The sequence below is a fragment of the Gallus gallus genome, chromosome 27, assembly GCF_016699485.2.
Source record: "Gallus gallus isolate bGalGal1 chromosome 27, bGalGal1.mat.broiler.GRCg7b, whole genome shotgun sequence".
In the NCBI taxonomy this organism is placed as follows: Eukaryota; Metazoa; Chordata; class Aves; order Galliformes; family Phasianidae; genus Gallus; species Gallus gallus.
The window spans coordinates 2321101-2340645 of NC_052558.1; the positions used below are offsets into that span (position 1 = coordinate 2321101).

Consider the following 19545-nt stretch of genomic DNA (forward strand, 5'->3'; position numbering starts at 1 on the left):
CAGTCCAGGCTGATTTATGGGATGAGAGGAGGGCAGGAGGCCAACCTTAAATCCTGACTGCCCGGTGATTAATAATCGGAATTATGATCATATTAGCCATAAAAATAATAGTTTTCTTTCCCTTGCAGAACCGGTCACCCAGGAATCTCAGAGCAGTTTCATAAGGCTGAGTGACCGACGTCCCTATTTTCTAGTGAGGAAATTGCAGCACAGAGCTGTCTCCCTCGAGTCACCCAGTATATCAACAAGAAAACAGAGGAGGCAGGAGCCTGGACTCTCTGTCCCTCTCCCTCCCCCATGCTATTAAGCTGCATCTCTGTAATATAGAGCAAAATATCCTCCACGACTCGCAGTAAATCATGGCAGAGGCAGTGTGCAGAGTGGATGGGGGGGAAGATAATGGGTTTTTCACCCTCTTCAACAATGGAATAAGTTTTTCTCTGCTGGGGGAAGGCTGACTTCCATGACAGACAGAGATAAAAGCAGCAGCAGTGCTCTGAAATGGGCTTTCAGGGCTCCTGGCTGTGCCCACTCGCTTGCACTGCTGGCCAGGGTACAAGAGACTGCTCTGGTGGGCACTGCTGTGGGTCAAGTGCCCCATGGCAGCCACCCAGTCCCCATGAGTATTCCTGAGGTGCTCTGGAATATTAATTGAAAATCCCAGCAAAATACTCCTGCTGATGATAATGGACCATAATCCTCTTAGACCAATTTCATGCCTGAAAAACTGTGCATAGCAAAATAATAATAAAAAGCCCCTCAGTGGACACTGTCCTTAGTAGTGGGCCCAGGGGAAGAGGGTTGGCCAGGGGGGATTGCTCAGGAAGGGAAGGGAGGTTGTCCTCCTGGCCTTCATTACACACAGAGAGGTGGGCAGAAGAAGTGCTGAGTTCAGGTCTCGGTCTAAACATCAGCTCTGGTAGGGCAGTGTGGGACCCTGTGTCCCACCTGGGTACCCACCGGGACCCCACAGAGTTCACGGGGCTGGATGACATGGGACCCAAGTGTGGCCCCCAGGACCTCCTGGATCGCCCACATCCCACGGATCCCCCGTGCTCCTCGTGTCCCCCAGAGACCCTCCGTGCCCACAGAGCCCTCTGCCGGGCCGGGTTCCCCCCGGTCCGAGTGTCCCCGTCCCAGTAGCGCGGCCCCCCCCGGTCCTCTCGGACCTTCAGCACCTCAGGAGTGGACAGCGCCAGGAGCGTGGCCCCGCCCGGAGTGCAGCTCCCCCCCCCCCCCCCCCCCCCCCGCCCCCCGTACCTCCCCTACCCCCGAAACCCCCCAGGGAACGCCCGGGAACCCGCTTCAGACCCCCGACGCCTCTTTCCTTGCACCCCCGGCCCCACACCCCCGCCTCCAAGCCCCCGCAGCCCTGTACCCCATGCCCTCCCCTCCCCCCGCCAACGTTCTCCCCCCCGCTTCTTGCACCCTTGCACCCCTTTCTCTGCATCCTGCGCGCCTCGGCACCCCCTCCCCCCCGCCCCGCCTCTGCGCCCTTGCATCCCTGCATCTCTTCCCCTGCCCTCGCACTCCTCCCCGCACCTCCCCTGCACCTTGGAACGACCTGCGCACCTCCCTCCACCCCCAGCACCCACTCCTTTGTCACCGCTGGCATTCCGGAGCCCACCACTACTCCCACCCCCACTGCCCCCTGCACCCCATCGCCACTGTCCTGCACCATCCCAGCACCCCCCGTACCTCCTCCTCCAGCACCTCCAAAACACCCCCGACCTCTAACACACCCCTATTCCATTACCCCCAGCACCTCCAAGAACTCCACCTCCAGCATCCCCAGTGCCCCACTGTCCCAGCACCCCAAGACCCCATCTCCAATACTTCCAACACCCCAAAACCCCATCTCCAGCATCACAAGGATCTCAACTCCAACACTCTGAGGATCCACTTCCATCACCTCTAGAACACAAGAATCCCACCAACATCACCTCTAATACCCTAAGAACCCCACCTCCATCATCTCCAGCACCCCAATAATCCTATCTCCAACATTCTTAGAACCCCCAAGCCCATTCTCCAACACCCCAAGGACCACCTCTATCAGCTACATTACCACTAGCACACAAGGACTTCATTTCCATCACCTCCATTACCTTACGAGTCCCACCACCAGTACCTCCAACACCTCCATCACCTCCAACACCCCAAGAACCCTACCTCCATCACCCTAGCACACAAGAACCCCATCTCCATCATCTCTGTTACCCTAAGGACTCCACTTCTGTCACTTCCAGCACTCCAAGAACCCCATTTCCAACATACCCAGCACCCCAATGTCTCAGATCCCCAAGACTTCATCTCAATCACCCACAGCACCTGGTGGACCTCACTTCCATCACCCGAAGGACACCACCACCATTACCCCAAAGACTCCACCTCCATCGTCTCCATTACCCCACAGACCCCACCTCCATCATCCCAAGGACCCCACCTTCACAGCCACAAGGACCCCACCTCCATCACTCCCAAAGACCCCACTCCCACCACCCCAAGGACCCCATCTCCATCACCTCCATTACCCCAAAGACCCCACTCCCATCACCCCAAGGACCGCACCTCCGTCACCCCCATTACCTTACGAACCCCACCTCCAGCATCCCCAGCACCCACCTGCTCCCCCCGCCCCCGCACTCCACCCCGGTGCACCCCACGCTGCGGTGCCGACGCCGGGAAGTGCCAGGGGACGCAGGGGGTACCCAGCGACACCGAGGGATACGTGGGGGGCACCGAGGGGTTCCGAGGAGCGAGGGGAGCAACCCCCCATCCTCCAGCTGTTGCTGTGTGAGACACCCCGGGCCGGGACAGCGGTGACTAAGCACTTTGGGGATTTCTCCTCTCATTATTTTATTCTCTTATTTCCCCCTTTTTCAAGCGGAGCCTCCTCCTTTATCCTCCCCCCCCCCCCCCCCCCCCCCTCCTCCTCCTCTCCCCTCCACCCCTCCCTCCCTCCATCCTCATCCTCCCCGGCCGCCCCCGCCCGGGGCCGGGCTGGCAGTGCGGGCGGAGGGGTTCCCCCTTCCGGCCGCCGGGAGCGCGGAGCCCCGGGCCGTGCGCTCCAGAGCTCGGCCAGCCCCGGGGTGAGGCGGAGCGGGGCCGCGCCGTGCCGGGCCGGGCCGTGCCGGGCCGCCCCCGAGGGGAGTTCCGCCGCTATCGGAGCGCGTCGGGGCGATGCCGGTGCGCCGGGGCCATGTGGCCCCCCAGAACACCTACCTGGATACCATCATCCGCAAATTTGAAGGGCAAAGTGAGTAGCACACCCCCCCCGCCCCCCCCCGCCCCGCTCCCGGTGCCGCTCCCGGTGCCGCTCCCCCCCCCCCCCACCCCCCCCTCGCGGTCCCCAAACTTCGGACCGGGTGTCCCCGGGAGAATGAAGGCTCCTCCGTGACCTCCCCAGGGAAGGGGGGGTGCGGGGGGGGCGTGGGGGGGGGGGGCAACAGCCACGCACTGTCCCCGCGGTATTTATAGACAGAGCGGCGCGAGGGGACGAGCGGTCCCGGTGTGCGGGATGGGGGCACCGCGGGGAGCGCGGGTTGGGGGGGTCCTGGGGCGGTGCGGAGGGGGCTCCCCCCGGTACAGCGCAGCCCGGATCGCTGCTGTTTGCCTTCAACTCCGCGCTGCTCCGCGGCGGCCGTCCCTGGTGAGACGTTGCCATTTGCTGTTGCTCGGAGTAATCCCTTTATATGAATTTTTGGGGGCTGGTTTGCGTGTGAAGCAAAGAGTTCGTGCGCATCGGGGAGCGCTGGGGGTTGCGTGGGGGGGGGGAGGGGGGGGGTGGCTGCGTTCACCCTGCCCTATGGAGCTGGTTTGTCCCTGTGCGTTTGTCCCTGTGCAGCTGGGGACAAGAGAGCGGGGTCCCCCAGCGGCCCCCCCCACATTCTGCCGTGGGGTTATGGGGCTGCGCACGCCCCAGCACTCCGACCCTCAGCACTTCGTTCCCACCGTCCCAGTTTGCCGCCTGGGCAGACGTCCCTGCGGGATCTGCGCTGCTGCTCTGGCAGTGAGTGACGTGACCCCGGGGAAGGGAAGCGAGAAAAACTGTGCCTGGTTCCTATCAGTCCCCGCTGGGGAGCGGCGGCTGCGGGGCAGCAGGGGCACACAATGAACTGTGCCAGCAGGGAAGCAGCCAGGCTCCTCCAAAACATGCCCCCGCGCTGCCCTGCTGGTGGAACAGGTGTTGGGGGCACCCAGCCGAGCCCCCATCACGTCACCCATCCCTGCCCATGGGTGCAGTTCTCGTGGGTTCGACAGTGCTGGGAGCTGCAGAGCACAGTGCGCCCCTCCCAGCCACGCACAATTGCATGGGCGAACCCATAGCTGTGGTCAGGGCAGAAAGCAAATCTGGGGCTGAAATCCCCACTAGGAGAGCTGGCTGGCTTGCTCGTCCCCACTCCAGCCTTGGGCACATCCCCTGTGCCATAAATCCTGTCCTGCGCCATCACAACCCAGACACAGCCCATGGAAGGAGATGCTTGTCAACCAAAAGTGGGGTTTGGGGTCCCCTCCCCGCCATCACATTGGGATTGGGGACCACCTGGACGTGGTGGTTTGTGCTGTTTGCAGTGAAAATGCCCACACCAACACTTGGCCGTTATGTATGGGGAGGGGGGGGTGCCAGGAGTGGGAGCCCCCCATTAAGAGGCTGACACAGAACACTGTGGTGCTGGTAGCCCCACTGCTCCAGGGACCCCGAGGTGACATTAAAGGGAGCCCCCATGTGCCGGGTGGCCCCCATTCCCCACCCTGCAGCCATTTCTCCACGTTGGAGCAAAGCTGGTGCTCGGCGCGGGGCTCTGGAGCACAGATGCCATTCCTGGGTAATCCAGGAGATTAATTGGGGTCTGGGCTGCGAGGCGGCCTCCAAAGGGACCCTCTGAGCTGAGCTGCCGCCGGCTCTGGCCCAGGAGGGTGCCAAAGGCTGTGGGGGGGGGGTGCTCAGCCTTTCACATCAGCATCCACAGCCCCTCCACTGCTGCATCCCAGCACAACCCGTCCTGGTGCCCATCACACCCCGATCATAAAGAACACCAAAAAATAATAATAATTAAAAAAAAAAAAAATCTCAAATCAGGATCTCCTGTAGGAAAAGGGCTCTGCCCGGGCTGGGCACCACAGGCACAGCATCTCTATGAGACCCCACAGCATGACATGAGTCTGGCTTCAGCCCAGGGATGCGGAAGCGCCTCTTACTGCCTCAGTGTCCCCTTTCCTCCACCTGAGCACCAGACTTCTGCAGCACGCGGGCCACGCAGCTCAGCAGGGTCTGGGTTTCAGCTTCAGCCCGAAGGCACAATTATCCCATAAAACATTCGGAGAATCATTAGTGTGGCAGGTTTCAGCCTGGCTTCCCGCAGAAGCTGAGCTCACGCCTCCTCTCACCTCTTGCCTGTCTTGAGTCAGATCTGAGCAGGGTGGGAAGCGCCTGAGATGTCTCAGATCCCTGATGAGCTCCTGGGTCAAGATGGGCTCTGCTGCTCTTCCCCACACCCGGCAGAGATGGGTTTCCCATGCATTAGACAGCAGTGAGTCCTTATGTGCAAGCAAAGGGAGGAGATCCGGGACTGTGCAGTTTGGCATTTTAGCAAGGTCCCTCCTCTGAAGGTCTCCAGTTTCCATTTTGCATGAAATCAGGGGAATTTCATCTCAGAGCAGGCTGATGATCCTCCCACACCTCCCACTGGGATCACTGGGGAGCCCAGCACCAGCCCTGGGGTACCGCACAGCAGATGGGCACCAAAAGTCCCACCCACGGATGGGGTACCCCAATCCCTGTGTGCCCCCACCTCAGCCCCGCGCTCTCCCGTCTCCCCGCAGACCGCAAGTTCCTGATCGCCAACGCTCAGATGGAGAACTGCGCCATCATCTACTGCAACGACGGCTTCTGCGAGATGTTTGGTTACTCACGTGTCGAGGTGATGCAGCGGCCCTGCACCTGCGACTTCCTCACCGGCCCCGACACCACCAAGAGCTCCATTGCGCAGCTGACGCAGGCGCTGCTGGGCTCCGAGGAGTGCAAGCTGGAGATCCTCTACTACCGCAAAGACAGTAAGGGGCGCCTCTGGTGCACGTGGGGCAAAGCGGAGGTGGGAGGTGGGGTGGGTGATCCTGGGGGTGTCACCCATCTCAGCTGGAAAATGAACCTGTGGAGTGGTTTGGGTTGGAAGGGACCTTAAGTACGACCCCTCCCCGTGCGCAGGGACAGCTCCCACTGGAGGAGCTTGGCCAGGGTCCCATCCAACCTGGCACCGAGCGTCTCCACGAATGGGGCATCCACTGTTCTCTTCTGTTGGCTGTCTGAGGTTGGGCAGGGGGTCTGCTGGCACCAGGGCACTGGGACTGCACTCGGGGCTTTGCCTCCCAGGGGTGGGAGCAGGGTGACCCCATGGTGGCCCCTGGCAGGTTGGACCCATCTGTGCCATGATTCAGGTGCTGGGACCTTAAGCAAAGGAAGGGGCCGGTGAATTATTTGGGGTCAGGGTTGCAAGCCTTTAGTGGTGTCTGAGAGTGACGGGAGCTCTCACAACATCCCTATGCTGTGAATGAGGATCCCATGGGATGCCATGGAGGATCCTTGGATGTGGTCCCCCGGTCTGTGCTCCATGATGGGGTGAGATCGTCGGCTCCAGCCCAGAGCCATCCGCGGGCGGGCATCGAGCAGGATGTGGCTGTGCGTGCACAGATGGAATTACACTAAGATGAAAATGAAGCTTTGATGGAAAATACTAGTGATTAGTTCTAATACTGCAGCAAGTTAAATAAATATTTAGTGCTTGACGTTGCCAAACAGCAGTGGCCAAGGCTGGCAGGGGAAGGGGGAATTCAGGAGATCAGATGCTTGTTGGAGGTAAAAAAATGTGAAGTATTTCCCTTTTCTTCAACCTGTGGCACTTCTCCATCACTTCAGATTGCATTGCTGGGGGTAGGCTTGGGAAAGGGGCTGCACCTTGCTGCTGTCAGCTCTGAGCACAGGGGATGGAGGAGAAAGAGCCAGGAAGGGAACACGCAGCAGGAAGCAGGCTGACGGCCCGCACCCTATCTCTGGGCAGGGATCAGCTGTCCTGGCCCTAATGCCAGCCCCTATCTCCTGGTGGGGCTGCGGGGTGGAGAGGGCTGGCTGGAGCCCAGTATGGCCAGGAAGGCACGAGGGGGAGCGGGCACACGCCGTCCCCTGCTGCTCCCTGCAGCCAACACACGGCTGTGACGAGGACAGCACCTGCAGCTCTAGGCAAGAAAGCAGCCCCAGCATATGCAAGCAGCATCCCCTTCCCACCAGCACCCAATAACTGGGGGTGATCCTGGCCCTGTGGCTGCAGCTGGCAGCTTCCCAAAGGATCTGGGACCACGTTCCATCCATCCCCCGCTGGCAGCACAATCCAGCTCCATCCTCCCCTGCTCGGAGTGCTCCCGACGTGGGATGCTCCCCGCTCCGCTGCTCTTCCCCTAGGCCATAGGAAATGCTCAGAGCTGCTTTCTTTTCTTTCTCTCTCTCTCTTTTTTTTAAATTTTATTTTATTAAGAAAAAAATAAAAGGGGGTAAAGAAAGGGAAAAAAAAAAACAAAAAAAACACAACACGCAACGAAGCTCAGAAGAAAAGCCCTTCGTGGCTATTTTTAAACCCCACCAGCAATATGCCTTCCAATTGTCTCCCCCCAGCACTCAGCCTGCGCCCGCTCAGCCCATTATAAATGGGTCTTATCGGCAAAGAAAAGGCCTTCGCATTACAGGGAGCTGCTGCTTAATTAGACCGCGGAGGCTCCGAACCGCCCGTCCTCCTTTTCAGCGCGGCGGCACCAATCTCCAGGCTCGACCTGCTGTTTATTACTGCGGTACTCCGGGCTCTGCAGCTCGCGTGGTTGTTTCCTGGCTTTTGTGATTGCCAGAGATGATGTTATCCCCCAAAGCTGCCTGCCACGGCCCCCCCAGCAGCGCTAGGGAGGGATGAATGGAGGGGATGGGGGGCCTGGAGGGGGATGGGGCGCATGGAGGGGGTCAGGATGCCCACGCACAGCCAGGTTCCCATATGGGGTGTTGCTTCAAGGTGTTGCTTTGGGGTGTTGCTTTAGGGTGTGCCAGCGCACCCCTGGGGGCAACAGCACTGCCCACTCCGCTCCAGGACACCCACACTGTCATTAATGTGCTGCTAATGATGAAAGGTGGAATGGAGGCATTAAGTGCTGGTAGGGGAAGACAAGACCCTCCCCACCACAGCAGACCCAAAACAGCTGTGGGAAGAGGGCAGAGCCCGGCTGCGGGCTGCGATGCTTCGGCCAACACCAGCAGCTCAGCCCTGAGTTTATTTCCATGTGGGAAGCTGCCCAGGGGTGCCCAAACCAAAGGGGTCAGGATCAGCCCCACAAAGAGCTGCCCCGGGTCATGGCCCCGCCATGGCTGGGGCTGAACTGGCACTGAAGGATCAGGGAGGGGTGTGGGAGCCCCCAGGGCTCCCCTTGCAGGGCCGGTGGCCACAAGTGCTGGGCACAGTGACATGGCACAGCCGGAGAGGCAGCAGCTGGCACCGAGCTGCGCTGTTAATCTGTGTGGATGCTTATGAATATGGAAGGGGAGACGTGGGGACGAGACAGCTGCTGGGACAGCCACCTGCTAACAGCCCTGCCGTCCCCATCCCTGTCCAGTGGTCACTGTGTCCAGAGCCCAGGGTTCATCCCCTCAAGCACCATTGGTGGCAGTCCCCTGTGGGTTTAGGGGTTGGGATCAGCCAGAGGAGTCCCTGCACAGGGCCACAGTTGGGATTTCCCTGGGGACACGGTGTCCCCAGTGAGGTGCCCTGCAGCTCCCTGTGTGGCTGGTGGCCAGGCAGGCATGGCTGTGGGGTGTCACTGTAGGTGTCGTGTCCCTGTGGCATGGAGCAAAGGGGACCTCCCTCTTGGGGCAGCACAATGAACCACAGCCCTATCCGTTTGCTTTGACCAAAATGTGTGGGGTTTTGGCCACGCTGGGGCTGTTTGCTCTGTGTTTCTTTAAGGGTCGCTCTCAGCAGAGCTGAGCTGTGACCTCAGTAAGGGGACAGCCACCATAGCCTGACTCCATATGGGGATGTATAAACATCCCCAGCGCCGATGACAAACACTGCTGCCCTGGAGAGCTGGCCACATCCCTCCTTGGCACAGCTCCTCCAGCTCTGCCTGGGGATGGTGCAATCAGGGTTTAGAGCTGGAAGGGGCACATATCCCACCTCTGCAGCTCCCTGGAGCAGATGTCCCATGAACAGAGAGATGGACTCAGAGCATCCTCACCACCCTCAGGGATGTGCTGCTCTTTGAGTTTCCTAAAGCTAATTTATCCCTGGGTAGGAGCAAGGCCCAGCCCTCCTGTACATCCCAGGTGTTGGGATGGCTCCATCCCCATCCCATTTCCATCCCTACCCCCATCCCCATCCCATCCCCATCCCCATCCCCATCCCCATCCCATCTCCATCCCCATCCCCATCCCCATCCCCTCCATGCCCTTCCCACCCCTCTCCTCTGCTCCGTTATATAATGCCACTATAGATTTAGCCACTCTGCCATGAGACCCTGCAGATTAAATCTGTCAGCCGGGGGAGGGAGGGACGCAGAGCTCCCAGGGCAGATTAATAGCTCTCTTTTTTAATATTTATAACAATACTGTTTTGTGTCCAGCTCTCGGAAACCCCCATGTCCCGTTGATTAGTTTAATACCAATGATACAGACAAATGCATTAACCACTGGTGGCTGCGGAGGATAAGAGGGCCGGTGAGGGAGGGCTCCCACAATGACATTTTTAATGTTATTAAGTGCTTTTATCAAGGTCAGGAGACAGCATGGGTCGGGAAGCACAAAGCCTCCAACCCCGCTGGACACTGGGGTGATGTTGGGTTAAGAGAGGTTCAGTCCCAGCACAGGGTTTTGGGGAATGAGCTGTTTTCCAGCCCATAGAAACCCATCAGGACTTGGAGGTTGAGGTGCTCCAAATCAGCATTCTCATTGACAAACAGTGGATAAATCCTTGTTTTCCAGCACAGCCACTGCCGAGGGCCCAGGTACCACTTGGAAGGAGGATCCCAAGAACCTGTGCTGAGGAAGGGAAAGTAAATTCCAATGGAGAACCAAAGGCCAGCACTCATTGGCCCAGTCCAACACGAGCCCTCGGTCCCACTCCCATCCCACTCATGGAGTAGGGTGAGGCGCAGGCAGGTTGTGAATGCCCCCAGGACTCCTTCAGGAGATCATTTGGCAGCTAGATAAAATTAGACGGATGGAGACAGATTAGCTGAACAGCTGAAGGGAAGAGACAGGCAGATGGATGGGGACAGGCGATCGAGGAACGGGGATGGCAGCTTGGGGTCAGGGGGCTCAGCCCACCCACACCGGGCACTGCAGCAGGGCTGGGGTGTGGGATGTGTGGTACCCCACATCCCCACTGCCCAAAGACCCCAAATGTGGGAGGATTTGGCTCTGTCTCAGGGGACACACTGTGCTGTCCTCTCCATCCCCAACACCCTGTCCTCCCATTGCCAGGTCCCATTCCCAGGTCCCAGCCAGGCACCAAGCTTCCAGCATGCAGGATGGATCCCAGTCTGGCTGGGACGATTCCCCCAATGCCAGCACCAGTCTGTGGGATCACAGCAGGCTCCATCTGTCTTCCAGCCCCAACCCCAGCCCCAGCCGTGGCCCAGCTGCTCTTCGTGTCCCCAGTTTTCAGCTGTTCCATGTCAGCCTGGGGTTAACCCTTCCCATACCAGCCATGGCTCAGGGTCTGTCTCCTCCCAGCAAAACAGAGGAGCTCAGCAGAGAAAAGGGAAGCAGTGAAGGGCTGCGGTGGGGCAAATCACATGAGCCCGGAGCAGGATCAGGATGGCCTTGCTGGGGAACGCACAGAACTGATGGCTGCCAGGTTTCTGATCCTTGGGACATTGGTGATGCTTCAATATCAACTGCAGGGGAAAATAACCAAAACTTATGTTGTAACACAGCAAAGGAGAAAGCATCACAGCCCAACCTGCTGCAAGCAGAGCTGCAGCACCCCAGGGCAGGCACTGCATCCTCCTGCCGAGCCATGCCACCACTGTAGCACCATGCAGGACAGCTGGGCACTGCTCTGGTACCCACTCACCTTTCAGACCCCATATAAATACCCACGAAAGGAGGGGATGTGGGCTGGCTCCTCTCCACCCCCATTGGCCGTGGTGCCCCTCCAAAGGGCTTTGTTTGCTGAAAACAACCCCCCTCTTCCTCCCCACCTCCCGCTTTGACGTGGATTTCCCCTCCGTGTGGTGAACAACGATGAAATAAAGGAAGGGAGGAAAAATCCCAGCTGCGGAGCCCTTTAAATGGATTGCGCCGTATCCATTTCTTCCCCCTTCTTGTGTGTGTGTGTGTCTGTGTCTGCGTGTGTGTGTGTGTGCGCCGCTGACGTCAGGGCAGATTTGGAAGTTGCCCGATGCCGGCCATCTGCTCCTGATTATGGGAGGCCCTGAGCTCTTTAAAATTACACGCAGCAAGGGCCTGAGCACGGCCGTGTATCCCCATGCTGCCGGCCCCGCTAATCCCCCGGCCCCGTTAATCACCGCGGGTGGAGGAAAGAGTGGGGCGGTTTGGCAGGGGTTGATGCAAAGGTTCGGATCACCCTGAGTGCTGTTGGCAGGGTGAGGGTGCGATGCTGGCACTGGGCGGTGCTGGGGCTCCGTGGTACCCCACTGTCCTGGTGCTTCTGGGAGGTTTTGGGGGGGTTTTCAGGGGGATTTGGCCGTGGGGATGCGGGCAGTGCCAACGCAACAGGAGGCGGCTCAAGGAAGGGCTCTGTATTGATTGCACTCTGGGGAGTGGCTGATGGAGGATTTTCCATAGGAATGAAGCTTGCAAGAGTGGGAGAATCCCTCTACACCCTCCTATTGCTGCCTGGGGAAGGGGCTGTGGGCATTTTGGGGTCCCCCTGCTGCTTGCTGGCACCTGGCTGCAGCTCAGGCAGGAGCATGGAGCTGTGCTGTGCACCCTGCACAGCCCCGTGTCCTGAGAGTGCCCTGGGGTCCTCCTGCAGCCCCCTCCTCACAGCTCCCTGTGCCCATCCCCATGCCTCAGTTTCCCCACGGTGCCACCCACTGCCCACAGACAGGAGGCGGCCGAACGCAGCCCCCAAACTGCTTGCTGATCGCAGGGCAATTAGCAGCGACTTGATTACAGTGTTTAATGAGGTTGAACTGGTACCTGGAAACTTTTGGAGTTCTTAATTACCCACTCCGTAATTGCTAGTCTAAAGTACATTAATATAAATGACTGTCTGGGATATAAAAAATAAGAGGCAGAATGCAACCCATGGGAGCAGGGCTGCAGCAGGAGACGGAGCTTTGCACCCCCTCCACTGCACGCACTGCGTGCACCCAATGGGAGTTTGACCCATTCATAGTGTTCCACCAAAGCTTTGTGCCACGCGGGCCTCTGGGCCCCAATCTGAGCCCCTCTCTCCACGGCAGCTTCGTGTTTCCGGTGCCTGGTGGATGTGGTGCCGGTGAAGAACGAGGACGGCGTCGTCATCATGTTCATCCTCAACTTTGAGGACCTGGCGCAGCTCATCGCCAAGAGCTCCGGCCGCAGCCTGCATCACCGCCTGTCGCAGAGCTGGCGTGCAGGTGGGTAACTCTGGGGACATTGGGGACAGTGGGGACACTGGGTGGCAGGGTGGCATCCTCGGAGGGCTGCGTTTCTGCAAAGCCACAGCTCTATGGGGTCAGGGAAGTGATGCACCTGAAATAGGTTAAAAAAGGCTTTCATGCCGCACACCCAACCCTGGGCACGGTTTTACGCCTTTGCTTCGTTGCCAGCCTTTCGCTGTGTGATGCTGGGAGGTTTTTGGGGTCTGCCTGCGAGCACTGGGGCTGGGGCAGAAGATGCCACGTGTGGAGGTGATGGGATGGCTGGGGGTATTTGGTGTCACCGACAGTGGGACTGTGCTATGTATGGGGATGTCATCGCACAAGGATGATTGTGCTGGGATGTCTCAGCTCCTCTCCAACCCGGGTTCCTCCGGGGCTTTGCAGGGCTGTTGGGGGCAGTGGAAAACCCAATCCCTGTTTTGGGGAAGCAAAGAGAGAGCAGTGGTGACTCTGCGGGGAATGTGGGTACCAAAAGGTGCAGATGTTGGAGCTGACCATGGGAAGGAGGGGTGCAGCACCCAAATACCCTCCTGCTATACACTCCACTGTGCCCACCACCTATATTTTAAGCAGGCAAATAATCTTACCCTGATCTCCACGCAAACACTGCCTGGGGTGCGGGTCGCTGCTGGGAGGCTCGGGGACATACAGGGGCAGAGTAAGGCAGCCATGTGGGGTGGCACAGCAACACCACAGTGGGGCCACTGGGGACTAAATGGGGACCGTTGCATTGGGGCTGTGATGTGTTTTATTGTATCCACGCTCGGTGCATGCGCACAGCCCGGTGCCATGAAGGCGTCTGCGTGTGCAGCAGTGGGTGCAGTGCAGATGCTGTGTGCGGGTTTGGGTTTGGTGCATCCTCAGCACGTGGGACTTACAGACCGACGCGTGTGTGCGTATGGATATCCCGTGCGGGTGTTGCTCTGTGAAGGGATGAGGTTTATATTTTTTGGTGCATTGCTCCCATGCATGAACTGCTGAGGACATCCTTACCGCCGGCACCGGTGTTGCCTTGCAGCCCCTCAGCTTTCATATGCTCTCGACATATGATGCAGTCGCGTCCCATCGAACATACCCTGCGGCGTATGTTTGGTTGCAGAAGGTGCCCCAGTAGCAATGGCAGCAAATGATTCCCTGTGCATCCCCAGGCTGTGCTTGGAAAGGCCGGTGCCAGCCCGGAGCGCTCTCTTGCATGGGTTTTCTGACGCTGAGCTGCTCAGCTGTGTATTGGGTTAAGTGAGGGGAGGCAAATTCTGCCAACGATGGTCAGCTCCACAATATGCTGCTTTTTCCCAGAGGACGATGCTTTTCTGGAGCTCTTGTTGCATCCCACGTCCCTTCCCTGTGCCACCAAGAGCATTGCCGCTGATGGAGCAGTGAGATGTAGGGAAGCCAGCCAGAGGCTCTCCGAACGGTTCATTTAGGCTGCTGAATTGTTCCTGTAGGGTGAAGCCATGCTGGCCCAAGCCTTGGGATCAGCCCAGCTCCTGGCTCTGCTGCTGGGCTTCACCCGGGGAAGGCTCTGGTCAGGTCACAAGCATGTTGCTGCAGCTCATGGTCTCCTCCGCAGCCCAGTGCAGAAGAGGTTGAGCGGTTTTGTCTGGGACATCACACAGTGGCGGACATCACGTCCCTCTGTGGGCTCCAATCCCTTCCAACCCCTCTCCTCCTTTCGCTGTGCCCTGCAGCCCCCACCCCAGCTCCAGCCTCCAGTGAGATGATGCTCTGCTTCCCAAAGGACACTTTGGTCCAGCACCAAATTGCTAGAGCTACATTTTCTAACACTTTGTTTCAGTTTGATGTCCCCCCTCACCCCCCAGAAGTCCCACCAAGGAGATTTAGAGGCTCGATTTCCTCCAGGTCCAAATCCCCTAATCAGCTTTAACCAGCTTAGAGACGCTCTGCACCTTTCCCATTGTGCACTCATGGTGGCAGGGGTCCCTGCAGCCCAGCTCCGCATTCTGCTGGCTCAGAGCACTCAGCGCTGCGTGAAAAGCGAGCGTCCCCCACAGCCACCCCAAATCCCCCACCACCCATCCCCTGCCACCGTCCCAACCCGCCCCACTGCAGCCCTCCATGCAGCTAGGTTACATCTGTGTCTCTTGTGTTTTGTCTGTGTTTTTCTTTTTAACAAGGTGAAGGTAGGAGGTTGAAGTTTAGTCTCCCGTCCCTCCGGCGACTCAAAGCCCAGCGGAATTCTCTGCCCACCAGTGAGTTTGATGGAGTAGCCATTGACTATGGAAAGGTAACCGCAGCCTTTGCCTGATCTCAGCCTCAGGCTAGGTCCCAGCTCTTCCTCGCTCTCCCCACCCCACTCCTCCTCTGCTGCTGTGGCTCTTGGGCCGTACCCGGCGGTGGGAGTCCGGCACTGGGCAGCACCGGCCCCGGTGGCACTGCTTCGGTGGCATGGGATGCAGGAGATGTGCCGAGCTGGCTGGCACCGTTGCCGGAGCTGGGAGGAAGGGCTGGCTCCACAGCATTGGGATGGTGCAGATCAGGGGACGCGTCCCCTCCTCAGAGCTGTTGGAGACAGCGTGGTGTGAGCAGGGAGCACGGCTGGCAGAGCTTGCAGGGAAAATCCTCAGAATGGCACATTTCCCAACGTCTTCCTGGCTGGGAGCAGCCTGTGCAGCTTTGGCTTCTCAGCCCTCCAGCAAAAGGAGGCGATGCTGTCATTGCTGATGTGATGAGATTGGTAAATATCGACGGAGCCTCTTTAGAGACTGCTTCCTCCGTGTCTTCTTGGTTGCCAGAAGTGCTTGAGGTACCTCTGGGCAAAGGTGTGTTGTTTTCTGAAAGCAGAGGGCTGTGGCAGGAGGCTTTCGCTCTGCTGAGGCATCCCCAGGCACAGTGCTGTTGCTGTGCTGGATGTATCCTGCATCCAGCTGCTTCCCCACGTTCCAGCTTGGATAAGGTGTAAAGGTGCCGGTGTGCTTACGGTGGGTTGAAGGCATTTGTAGCTTTGGCAGATGCTCCGAGTGTGTTGGTCCTACACCCCCATTGGGCTGCCCCTGTGTTGAAGCTGCACTGCTGCATTTCAGGTGTACGTGCATGGAAGATGCTCTGCTTCGGTGGAGCCTGCTCCAAGTGGGGACAGCCCAGCAGGAGAAGGGACAGCCAGTCCCTCTGGGAACCACCTCCTCAATAAAACCTTCACTATGGCCATTGGGGATGGTGGGAAACGCTGCAGTGTGCCCTGGGCACGCACACGAAGTCCCAATCCCTCCTATGGGTATTTGTGGGTGTAACCCCCCTCCCCAGGTTTCTACCCTGGAAGGCGGTGGCTCTGTGCACCCACTGCAGTTGTTAAAGGCTGTAAGCTCCTGAGGCTTCTGGAGAAACCATTCTGTGATTCCATGGAAAAACGTTTTGCAATGGCCAAGGGGTGCTGTAGGAGCATGGGTTGGTGATAGGACTTGGTAGGTGAGGTTGGTGGTTGGACTCTGATGATCTTGAAGGTCTTTTTCCAACCTGAGTGCTTCCATGATTTGCTGTGATTCCATCTCCAGTGCTTCCTGCAGCAGAGCACATCATTTCCCACAGGCAGCAGCACAGGACCCCAGGCACCCACACTCCGTGGTGACCTGAGCTCTGGAGAGGGAAGAGCAGAAGGTGAAATCCCAGAGGTGGAATTTAGGGTCACGTAGGAAATGAGCAGCAAACCCATCCCTAAGGCATCCCCTTCACTTCTTGCTCTGGCTTCTCCCCAGCTGTGCAGCTACGCCTTGCAGCCTCCCCAGGGCCACCGGAGCTGCCATGTCCCCGAGGGCTCGGTCACCCCCGCCGCAAAGCAGCCTCGGTTCTGATCCAAGCTGGAGCTGAACTGGGGAACCGCAGCACGTCCCAGCCCCTGCCCTCCTCTTACCTCCCCAGCTCCCTCCTTCCCCCCAGCACGCGAGGACTCCTTCTAATAAAACGCTTTCTCCCGGCTGTCTTAAAGCCTGGTGGTGACTCCCTGATTTTGAGGGACTTGAAGACATCGCCCAAGGAGAACTGTGTGCAGTCAGAGACCGAATCCCTCCTGGAAAAGGAGAGGAGGCCGAGCCTGGAGGCCGACCCCACCCTACAACACCCGATCCCGAAACAAGAGCCTCCCTCGCTGGGCCCTCGAGGGTCGTACTCTGCGTGGGGTTTCATTCGGTCTCGCCCCGGGGGCAGCTTCCACAGCCTCCGCAGGGTCTCCTCCTTGGACAACTTTGAGGCTGCGAGGTCTGAGTTCCAGAGAAAATTCAGGGAAAGGAGGGCAAACTCAGGTAGGGGAAAAACCCCGGAGTTTTCGGTCCTACTGCGATGGGGAGCGATGGCCCCAGGGGCCACCGGCACATCTTGGGGGGAGGGAGGTCTCTTGCCCTGCACTGTTTTTTTCCTCTGCAAAATGGAGATGAATTGGGGTTTTCCACCTCAAACCCGCTGCTCTCGATGTGCTTCCCCACGTAGGCAGATCCTGCTGGTTGGGTAGAGCCATTCGTGGTGTTGTGCGCGCGTTGCGAGGCCGCGTGAGGTCGTGTGTGGCCGTCCCAAATGAAGGCATCTCAGTGCCGTCCTCTTGCTCTTGTAGACATAATGATATACATAAGGTAGAGGTCAGTCAAGAGAAGCCTCAATCAGTGGGGATGGAGAGGGATCAGCGTGCGGTGTTCGGCTGGAGAAAATGGGGCGGGGGATCGTGATCCTCAAATAGACCCAAGTTATGGACCCTTGGGGAGGATGCAATGTAGAGGGAGGAATGGGTCTGAGTGGAAGGGAGGAGAAGGGCGGCACATTGGGCACCTTCCCAGTGTCTTCAGACACCTCCTACCCATTGCATCTCTTGGGTCAATGTCAATATGAGGGATAGAAAGGGTAGAAAGCTGAAAAAATAACCCAGCCCTGCCCATAGGAGATGGAGGGGGTGAGACACGCTGGCTATGGTGCCTGGGGGTGCTTCTGAGCCCTCAAGTGTGGGCACGTGCCGGTTACCATCACCAAGAGCCAGACCACAAGCTGGTGGTGATACAGGGAGGAAAGTTGGATGGGATGCAGCCCTGTACCCAATCCCAGTGCAGCTCCTCTTTGGGCAAGATGCCTGGAGCCTGAGGGTGGGGATATATCTTGTTGGAGACACATCCTGATGGGGACACCAACCTCCTGGTTCCATTGGGTGGCCAAGAACCCAGGCACAGCTCGTGAACTGTGCTGGTCATGCTTGAGTATGCACAAGGAGGAGACCCACCTCCCACTTCAACCACTTTTGTGCATCCTTCCCTGGTGGGTCTCACTGGGAACCCACCACATTCTTCAGAGGTAGCAAAGCTCATCGGGTGCCTCTCTATTTGGGCATCTGCTCTGAGCCCCTTGAAGGAGGTTTAATGGTGAGAAAATGGGTGATGTGTCTGAAAGCAGCCCCCTCTTGGGTGCCTTGGGTTGGACATCCTATATCAAGAGCCACCCTGAAGAATTATGGCCTGGCTGGTACCATCTGATAGCACCTCATGATCATCCTGCACCATAAATTAGGTGCAGAAATAGGGTTAGGGCTCTGCGGGTCACCTCCTGCTTTCTCCACCCTCCTCAATGCTCCTCTCCATCCTATTTCAGAGGCTTCCCACGTGAAACCCAACCCTCCAAACTCCACCTCAGACTCGGACCTCATGAAGTACCGCACCATCAGCCAGATCCCCCAGTTCACCCTCAACTTCGTAGAGTTCAACCTGGAGAAGCACCGCTCGGGCTCCACCACGGAGATTGAGATCATTGCACCCCACAAAGTGACGGAGCGCACGCAGAACGTCACCGAGAAGGTCACGCAGGTACGTGGTGGTGAGATGCCACCAAGGCAACGGTGCTGGTGCTGCCAGCAGGATGCAATCGTGGCCACCCCTGAGGGTTTTGGAGGAGAAGGTGGTGATATCTGCAGTTTCTTTAGGAAATGCCACCATCCCAGCATTTAATTTTTGTCCCTTCCTCCCAATGGTTGAAATATTCTTTCTTTCCCGAGTCAGTATTAATGGGTAATTTGTGGCTGGGGGGACTATTGGGCATGAACTGCTGGTGGTGTGACAGAGGCTATGAAGGGGACATACACATGGGCCCCCAGGGTCCTGCTATCCACGGTGCACACAGTGGGGACCCCGCTCTGGGAACACAAGTGGCCACACCAAGGGCCACGCGATCCCCTGGGAGACAGCAGGTGGCACTGCACTGTCACCCAAGTGGACACACGTGGCCCTGCGCTGTCACCAACACGTGTGGCACTGAGCTGTCACTGCATGGGGTGCACATGGCACTGCCCTGTCCCTAGGGGGACTAAGCTTCCTGGTGGCAAAGCGATGAGGACCAACCCTGGCTGTCACCTGCCACAGTGCCCGTGACCTGGGAGCAGAGAGGGGACGTTGCCCACAGCCACTTCCCCTCTTTCTAAGCATAGGAAAGGAAGTGTGTTTTAAATCACTGGTGGAAAGTAATGACTTTGATGCAGCATGAGAATTTAAAGTCCAAGGGAGATGCCAGGCCAGGATGTGAGCAGGGAAAGGGGCATAACTGTGTGTGTGCAAGGTGTTACTGCATCCTGCAGTTCTGGTTGGGAGCTCCTACCAGTGGGGAAACTGAGGCATAGGAGAGCCATGATATACAAGGTATATTGAGGAGCACCTCCTGTCATTGCTAGGAGCAGCTGAGGGCAAATTTAATGAAAATGCAGCCATCTGAGCCCAGAAAAACCTTTAGGTTTGGCAGCTACCTCCATCAGAGCCAGGTGCTCTGCAGCACTTTCATCCCAGGAGCTCCGCATCTTGGCTGCAGCAAACCCTTCTACCCTCTGTGCATGGTGGACAGGCTCTCCCCAAATAGCACAGGACAATTTTTAGGTTTGTTCCCTCCCAGCTTGACCCCTTCAGCCCCAAACCTTTCTGATCTCAAGAATCT

General features: G+C 58.2%; 1 protein-coding gene across 2 annotated transcripts in view; it reads left to right on the forward strand.

Annotated features, from left to right (window-relative positions):
• The first annotated feature begins 3079 nt into the window (after positions 1–3079).
• KCNH6 (potassium voltage-gated channel subfamily H member 6) overlaps positions 3080–19545 on the forward strand; it is a 28157-nt gene continuing 11691 nt past the window's right edge. The window contains exons 1-6 of one of the 2 annotated variants that reach the window (XM_015299309.4): positions 3080–3259; positions 5827–6057; positions 12463–12618; positions 14778–14887; positions 16583–16895; positions 18220–18431. In XM_015299309.4, the coding sequence (XP_015154795.2) occupies positions 3184–3259; positions 5827–6057; positions 12463–12618; positions 14778–14887; positions 16583–16895; positions 18220–18431 (1098 nt within the window). In that variant the 5' untranslated portion in view covers positions 3080–3183. The remainder of the gene's footprint in view (positions 3260–5826; positions 6058–12462; positions 12619–14777; positions 14888–16582; positions 16896–18219; positions 18432–19545) is intronic. The other variant, NM_001305113.3, reaches the window with a different exon arrangement.